The sequence below is a fragment of the Molothrus ater genome, chromosome 17, assembly GCF_012460135.2.
Source record: "Molothrus ater isolate BHLD 08-10-18 breed brown headed cowbird chromosome 17, BPBGC_Mater_1.1, whole genome shotgun sequence".
NCBI lineage: Eukaryota > Metazoa > Chordata > Aves > Passeriformes > Icteridae > Molothrus > Molothrus ater.
Genome location: NC_050494.2, coordinates 9,745,144 through 9,753,711, shown reverse-complemented (window position 1 = coordinate 9,753,711; position 8,568 = coordinate 9,745,144). Strand labels below are relative to the sequence as shown.

At 50.1% G+C, this 8,568-nt stretch overlaps 1 protein-coding gene across 1 annotated transcript; it reads right to left on the bottom strand.

Moving 5' to 3' along the window:
• Positions 1-239: 239 nt before the first annotated feature.
• BHLHE23 (basic helix-loop-helix family member e23) lies at positions 240-1,895 on the bottom strand. Its single transcript, XM_036396036.2, has one exon. The coding sequence runs from the start codon at positions 1,832-1,834 to the stop codon at positions 1,160-1,162; it is 675 nt and encodes a 224-aa protein (XP_036251929.1). The 5' UTR covers positions 1,835-1,895; the 3' UTR covers positions 240-1,159.
• Positions 1,896-8,568: the final 6,673 nt, after the last annotated feature.

Here is an 8,568-nt window from a genome sequence, read left to right as displayed (position 1 = left end):
ACTCAGAGTCAGACATAAACAACATTTTTTTGTGTGCTCATGATTCAGGAGAAAGTGGAGAAAAAATGCAAATCCCTGCTGATAAGGAGCTGAATATCCACAAGCTTTTCCCAAGTATTCTGATAATTCCCCTAAGTTCACATAGCTGCTCCTGCCACATCCATTTCTGCTTTACCTGACTCCAGCAGGGGTTTTGCAGGGACTGCCAGCTGGTTTTAGAGACATGTAGAACATAGAAAGTGGTTATTCATGTCTTTTATTTATTATAAATACATATAAATATGTTAAGTCACCTTTTGCTTTGTTTATCATGATGAGCAACGACTTTGGAAAATCATCCGGAAAACTTAACCAAGCTGAGAAACAGGCAAACAGCAAGCATTAGCATACAATCACAGGTTCCTCTCAGTCCAAGAACGGGTTAATTTTTTTAAGAGAGAAAAGAAAAAAAGCATCTTACTTTGAAGCATCAATCGTTTTAGCAAGAGTACTGGACTTCCCCCCTCCCGTGAGCTCTGACCAAATGATTTCCATTTGGATTTGCAGGTGCAGTCCAACCCCAGCTGGCTACACAGACCCCCCCCTCCGCCCACGATTCTGAAACATTGCATAGTTTGCAGCTGGATTTTGCTTCCCCTTCCTCCTTTTAATCTATTTTTAACACAGGTCGATCATGCCAAAGCAAATTCACTGAGGTTTCCATTTCCAGATCTCTCTCCCTCTCTGTTTTTCTATAGTTCTGTTTCAAAACTGCTCAAAAACTTTGTAGCTCAGAGCAAGCGAAAAGCAACATTACGCTCACAATCCACTGACAGGCTGGGAAGGAAATAACTCTACAGATGAAGTTGCATGTGAGGGGGGAACTAAATAAAGTAGAAAGTGGGTGTTTTTGGGGGGGGGGGGGGGGTCCACGTGAACTGCCAAACATTTCCAAATGGGGACGGGGGGGTATGAAGAACAAAAGAGAAAACCCAGACTTAACTGATGGAAGGAAGCCAGGGCTGATGGCAGTGGGAAGAAAAGTGCATAGAAAGAAAACAAAACCAACCACCCAAAAAGAAAAAAGAAGAAAAAAACAAACAAACAACCAAACCAGAAAACCCAAACAAACAACCAAAAAAAAAAAAAAAGAAAAGGAAAAGCCCGAAGAAAGCAGAAGTCAAGGCTTGTCGTTACAGTGTTTGCAGAGGGCGGAGGCGGCTCCTGTGAAGGCAGTGCATTTCTCGGGGCAGCCGGGCACGGCCGCGCCGCCGAAGGGGTACACGGGCGACTGTCCGAAGGGGTTGAGGGTGGCGGGCAGCGGGGCGCTCAGCGCCTGGCCCTGGTTCAGGTAGGCCACCAGCCGCCGCATCTCCTCCAGGGCCTGCGCCTGCATGAGGATGTAGTTCTTGGCCAGGAGCAGCGTGGCGATTTTGGAGAGTTTCCGCACCGAGGGGCTGTGGGCGTAGGGGATGACGGAGCGCAGCCCGTCCAGCGCGTCGTTCAGGTCGTGCATCCGCCGCCGCTCCCGCGCGTTGATGCTGAGGCGCAGCGAGCGCTGCTCCTTGGGCTTCTTGCCCAGGGCTCCCCCCTTCAGCTTCCCCTCTCGCTCGAAGCCCGCGCCGCCCTTCACGCCCGCCTCGAAGCCGTCCTCCTCGTCGCCGCTCTGCTCGCCGCTACTCTCCGCGGACTTGCCCATCGCCCCGGCGTGGAAGTCCGCCCCGCCGCCCCCGGGGTAGGCGCCCCGCGGGCCCTCGGCGCCCCCGCGCACCGCCCCGTAGGCGAAAGCCGAGGGCCCGTAGCCCGGGGCCAGCGCCAGGTACGCCTCGCTGCCCAGAGACTTGAGCTCAGCCATCGCCGGCAATCCCGCTCGGCCGCCGCTGCCTGGGCGCTGAGGAGGAGGAGGAGGAGGAGGAGGCGGCCCCGCCGCTCCGCTCCGCTCCGCTCGGCGCTGCGCCCGGGCTGGGGGCGGGCAGTGAGCGCACAACGGCCCCGCCGCACTTATATCGGCGACAGGGGCCGCGGGGACACCCGCCGCCAATCGCAGGGCAGCGCCTTCCCTTCCCTTCCCTTCCCTTCCCTTCCCTTCCCTTCCCTTCCCTTCCCTTCCCTTCCCTTCCCTTCCCTTCCCTTCCCTTCCCTTCCCTTCCCTTCCCTTCCCTTCCCTTCCCTTCCCTTCCCTTCCCTTCCCTTCCCTTCCCTTCCCTTCCCTTCCCTTCCCTTCCCTTCCCTTCCCTTCCCTTCCCTTCCCTTCCCTTCCCTTCCCTTCCCTTCCCTTCCCTTCCCTTCCCTTCCCTTCCCTTCCCTTCCCTTCCCTTCCCTTCCCTTCCCTTCCCTTCCCTTCCCTTCCCTTCCCTTCCCTTCCCTTCCCTTCCCTTCCCTTCCCTTCCCTTCCCTTCCCTTCCCTTCCCTTCCCTTCCCTTCCCTTCCCTTCCCTTCCCTTCCCTTCCCTTCCCCTCTGTCTAACGCACTTGCCCCTGGATGTTGGAAGCTCAGGGAAGCACCAGGGCATACCCAGTGCTTGAGATCCAGTCATGGTGGCTTAGATGGGGCTGACAGAGGAGGCACCTGTTGTACAGGCACATTTCCAAGGCAAAAGCCCTGTCTATTCCCATTTTCTTCAGGGGCTCACAGTGTTCCTCCCTTCCCTGTACCAGGAACAGTTTGGATCCATGATGACCCAGCCCTTCTCTGAAGGGACCCTGTGTCCTCCCCAGCTGTACCAGCAACAGAATGTGACACTGGGACAGGAAACAAACCACACCATGGCCTGCAGGGTGGGAGGAATCATCACTGGAACTGGTGCTGTCTGATCCATGGAGGAAAATCTGAGGCAACCACTGGCAAAGGTGGAGCTACATGGAGAAGGACAATCAGGATGTTTAGTCCCATATTCCTGCATCAAGGTGACAACAAGGGCCTAAACTTTAACTGCAACAGAAAGAGGTCCCAGTTTCTTTCTTTTCTAGAGTTTGGAGACTGGTTCATCTTACTGAGGTTTGTTTTACAGACAGCATAAGGGCATTCCAGGCTTTCCACATGAGCCGGGTCCAGGCCCCTCATGTGCCTGGTCTGCTTGGAAAGGATGGGATGAATCCTGAATCGTGTGCAGTGACACATAGCTGTGAGCAGGTGGATATTGCCTGCAGGCAGATGCAACCAGTTGCTGCAGATGCACCTGGCAGTTTATCTGCTGTAGTAAATAGCCTGGGTGTTACAGTGACAGGAGGCTCTTTCCAGAATGTGGTTTGTTTTTCTCAGGCTCTCTCTGAAGTTGGCTTGTCCCCCTCCCATCAGCTCCCTGTGTGCTGTGTGCTAACGTGAAATGACGAGCTTGTCTCCCTCCCTTCTCCGCATCAGAGCCAGGAGAGCTGAGATGAGCAGTGACACATTCAGCCCCAGCTGTGCTTGCAGAGCTGCTGCCTGGACGAGGCTGTTCCCCTGCTCTGAGTGCAATCTGGGAGGTTGTGTTTCTGCTTTTTGGAGGAGTGAAGCACATAAAACTGGCTCTGTCCAAGCCTGGCATCACAGTGTGCAGCAGGTTTGTCCATCATGCTTTTTACTGGTCTTCTCTTACCTCACCTCCAGTGTTTGAATGTTACAATATGGTCACATCTCCCTTTTGCTCCCCTTATCAGGCTTATCCAACCATGAAGACCAATTACTGATTTTAGTAACTTAATTGTTTTATGAGAATTGAACCACTTAGCTACTCCTGGGACAGATCACTCTATATATTCATGGTGACACTCTATATATCCACTGTGACTTTCAAGTGCAAGTGAGCACAGCTTAACTTCTTCTCATCTCTGGAGCCAGTCCCACACTCCAAGTCATAACAGACCAATGGAAGGAGGTACCAGAATATCATCACTGGCACAAGTAATTTCCCATTAGAAAGATGTAGAAGAAATGTTAAAAGCAGGATTGTTCCCTGCCAGAAATGATTTACTTTTTTGGTATTGTGTTAAGATCTTGCAATGAGAAGCACCCATGGTGTTACAAACTTTCAGGAATTCTGGTTGTAAAGACAAGCTGCAAGTACTGCCAGCTTTCTAAGAATGCCATGTGCATCTAAGTGGGCTGAAAATGAGAAGCAAACACTTCTCACACAGGCTCTCCCATGGTTTATTAAACAGATTAGTTCTTCAAGGGTTATTTCAACACTGAAGGGTAGCTTGGGAGGTGCATCAGCTACAGCAGAACAGAGCAGGAGGATTTGATGCTTTATGTGTAATTCCAAAACATACAGCAGAGAGAAATCATTTGGAGTCTGTAGGAATCTGAATTTCACTCAGGTTTAATGTGCTTCCAAAAAAAAGTGTACATGGAAGAATTTGCTTTGGACTTCTCCCTCAAATAGCAGCTGTTAATAGGCATCTTTAAAAATATTCAACCTGGTTTCTCACTGAAAATGGAGAAAAAATAGTAGTTGCAAAGACTTCCACTTTCATTTAAAAAACTTGTTTAGCTGGATAACAACATTCTTTGACTGAGGGAGAAACTCACAGATAGATTTTTTTTCTTATAAGAAAAGAGGAGGGGGCAATAGTGAGAAACACAGCTCCATCCTTATCAGCCCAAACTGGATACTAAAAGTAGAACCAAACAAAATCTCTTTAACAGATCAGAAGAAAGGAGGTTTAAGAGAGACCAATATGCTCTGGTCGTGTGGTTTTTGTTGGGACGGGGTCTGTCTGTCCCTGCCGGGAGCGGTGCGCGTCTGTCGGGCCGGGGTCTGTCTGTCCTTCCGGGAACGGTGCGGGTCTGTCGGGATGTGTCTGTCTGTCCCTGCCGGGAGCGGTGTCTGTTTGTCGGGCCGGGGTCCGTCTGTCCCCGGGGCCGGGCTGGCGGTCCCGTGCTGACATCTAGCGACCACTGGAGGGGAGCGGGCACCCACCGCCCCCGGCACCCCCCGGCTCCTCGGCACGGAGGCGGAGCTGCGCAAAGCGCTGCGAATTCCGAAGGGGCCCCCAAGGCTGAGGGGCACAGCGAGAGCCGGGAGCGCGTTCGGGTCTCGGTGCGATCCCAAACCTGTGCTCTGGGTACCGGGAAATACAGCCCTGCCCACTGCTGCAGGGATCAGGGTTTGGGTCTATATCCAGGCAAACACAAGGAGGGTGGAAAGCAAAGAGGTGTTCAAGCATTAAAATGTGTGATTGGATCATTTTCTGTGGGTACAAAAGGAGGCGGGATGAGTGGAGTTGCTCTGCTGGAAGCTCCCTGGAACTGCTGGAAGTGGTGGGTGAATATTTCATCCCCTGTGAGTAGCAGCAAGAAAAGCACAAGCAGTGGCAATACTGTGCTGGGTCTGGCTGTTTGGTGGGTAGAGATAAAATCTCCAGGTGGGGAAAGCAGGCAGAGCTCACCCTGGCAGGTGTGTGCCAAACCACAGGTCTGGACTGGCCAGAGCTCATGGAAACGTGACAGGAATGCAACAAGAACTGAAGCTCCTGAAGTGTTTGTGTTTCTGCTGGGTCCCTGTTTATCACTTGTCTGTCACACAGATGAGGCTTTCCTCCCAGAAATTCCTGAGGCATGCAGGAACGTACCAGTTTTATCTAGGGGAAGGAAGATCCTTCCTAGGCTGAGGCACGGGACCCTGGATATGAGACTCCTCTTCTCAGTCCTGCACCTCACTCAGGTCCTAACAAGGAGTTTGACTCTACTTAATTTCTGAGAAATTAGGTATGTGTGTAGAGTCTATGCTTGTGACCCTCCTACAGTAATTGTGTATTCATGGCGATATAAAAGGCAGTGAAAGCTTCCATTACTGATCCTGCAAAGACCACCACAATTCCTACAGCTTTTAAGAGCAGCATGAAGAATTTCAGTGCAACAAAATGGTCACTACTGGATTGTTCTTCAGATTAAGTGATGACAAAGTCAGGTTTTCACAAGCAGTCATCCATTCAAGGACTTAGGAGGGCATTTTATGAAGGAGACTTCCAAAAGGGAAACCTTCATGCAACTTTAAAGGTTGTTTTGAAGCAGTTTATTCAAAGTTAGAGTTTGTTTAACTAGTACAAGCCTCTGGGATAGGTTTTGCTCTGCTTATGTCACTCAAGTCATACTTTTTCCCCTTCACTAGATGGCAGCAAGAAGATAGCTATAGGAATTTCCAGGATTAGTATTATTTTTTTTTTTTAATTCAGTAAACAGAGAGTTTTCAATTGGTTTCTTGTTTGAATGGATTTCTTTAGCAGTCCCCTTAGAGAGAAAGCTCTCAACAACCAAACCAACCAGCAGCAAGTTGGTCAAGAGCCGCGGCAGAGGAGTCTGAAACATCTCTGTCCCAGGTAGGAGAGGAGAGACTCAGCGTGGTTTGGTGCGTGTTTCAGCGGGGAAGGAGCGATTATCCGGTCTGCAGGTCCCTCTGCTGGCAAAGCCCCTTCTTGCATCAAGGGGCTGGGAGGCAGCGGCGGTGCTGCAGGGAGGGTTTGCAGAGCGCAGGAGGGACAGAACACCCAGCCAGGCTCGGATGGGCCACAGGAGCCCCTGCCCTGAGGATAACGAGGCCACATCATCCTCTCTTTCCCATCTGGGTATGCTTCAATCTAGCAGAAGGATACAGGATGTTTAAAGGATGTACGGGTCTTGCTGCTCCCAGGTCCCAGACTCCTTCTCCTGCTCCTCCTACCCAGTCTCCTGACACTACCAGTTCTTCAGCACTAGGATAAAGTTCTTCGTGGCACCTAGAAATGCATGGACGACCCTCAGCTCTGGCTACACCCTCTAAAAACTGAGCAGCTCTCATTATTGCTTCTGCAGGTGGAAGGGATGTACAGATACTGAGCCCTGCACAGAGAGGAGTTAGCAGGTATTTTCAGGGAAAGTTTGAATTCTCTTATGCAGAACTTCATCCCAGAACATGCAACTGCTGAAGAGAAGGCAGGGACAGGGACCCCAGCCACCCCCTTGGAGGGCAAGCAAAGCTGTTGCCTTTCTTCAATGAAATAAAACTGAGTGCTGGGGGAAGCTGGGGGCTGCATGATACCCATGGGAAGGTGCTTGGTTTGCCAAGAAGAAAGTGTTGCTGGAAGCAGCAGGATGCAGAAGGAAGGGGTGGGCTGGCTGTTCAGGGCTGAAAACTCTGTATAGTCAGGGTGTGGCTTGCTCAAGGTGGTGCCTGGTCAGACTGGCAGTCATGGGTTTGGTGTCTGTGCTCAAGCCCATAGAACAAAGCCCTGCTGTCATATCCTCAAACCTTAGAGGCACTAAAGAGGGTGAAGGGGATTCTCCTGCTCACTGACTTTCTGTTTTCTCCACTGACAGTGCTTGTTTGGCTGTCACACCTCTGCAGAACTGACCCATGAGCAGAGGAGGTGATGCTTGAGGTGTTTGAGAGCTGGGTATGACAGAGGGCCCTGAAGGAAAACCAGAAGGGAAAGATGTTCCAGTGGCTCGGGGCTGCCAGTGGATGCAGCATGGGCCACAATTCAGGGAAATGGGGACAGGCTTTCCATCATAAGTCTTTTAAAGCAGGGGTTTGGGTACAGCATGATGTCCAGGCCCCAAACAAAAATGCTTTGTTCTCTTTCCTGCTTTTCCAGAGGTTTGTGCTTCTCTGGGAGCTTTCAGTTCCCTCCTGCAACGTGAATATCCCAACCTAATGAGTGAGGGAAAACTTGGCTGTTCTAATAAGGCAAGGGAGCAGTTGAAAATGGATTAAGAAGGGATTGAATGTATCTTGTGAGAGCTTGGCTATTGATTTCTAACCCTCCCATTCTGATGTTATTGCAGAAATTATTTTCTTCTGCACTGTGCAGAGATTAAATATTAATAAATAGAAAATTTGAAAAAAAAGGGGGGAGAAAACGACCAGATCCCAAGATACACTGCTGCACAATTAAAAACCAAATGAAGGATTTCTAGAATGAAAAACTTTATTTGCTGAAGTTTTCTTGAGCTCAGAGTAGAAACATAAGGCGATTTGATGAGATAATTTGTAATGTTTCTATTTAGTGTTTTGTAGCAGGGGTGTGTTATTTTGAGCCATATCTCATTGCAGTAGGTTGAGGATAAAGACAGAATAAAAAAGGAATGGAGATTTACTTAGATCTCATTCACCAGTGACCCATTTACTCACTGATGATGAAGTAAGGGGGAACACACAGGTCTGCTCTGCCTCCTCTTGCACTGCATCCTGCAGTCATGCTCAGTTCCATTAGGCTTCTATTTATTATTTAACAGAGGAGACGGAAGACAAGGCGCACCAAGGTGATTTTTATGTCCTAGACGTTTCATTTGCACAAAGAGTGCACAAGCTGCTACTTGCCATGAACTCTGTGGTTTCCAAGTGCAGAACCCACATTCCCTGGGTGTCTGCAGGAAGAGGTGAATGGACAGGCAGGCTCTGCATGCAGGTCAGGGCTCCCAGAGCACACAAGGAAATCTGCTCCCCACTTGGAGCTCTCCTAGGAGATCATTCTGCCCCATCTTCCTCCTCATTCCATCAATCTGGGCACTAACTGAGACAAAAAAAAAGGGCACAGTGAGAATCTCATGTCCAATTTCTTGCAAGATCAGTATTTTTTTCTGTAGCAAGGTATGGGATACTGGAAAATGCAAATTTAATTTGGAGGCGTG

Bases quoted from the DNA above. Each gene is read 5' to 3' on its own strand.
- BHLHE23 (XM_036396036.2), bottom strand. From the start codon at position 1,834: ATGGCTGAGCTCAAGTCTCTGGGCAGCGAGGCGTACCTGGCGCTGGCC.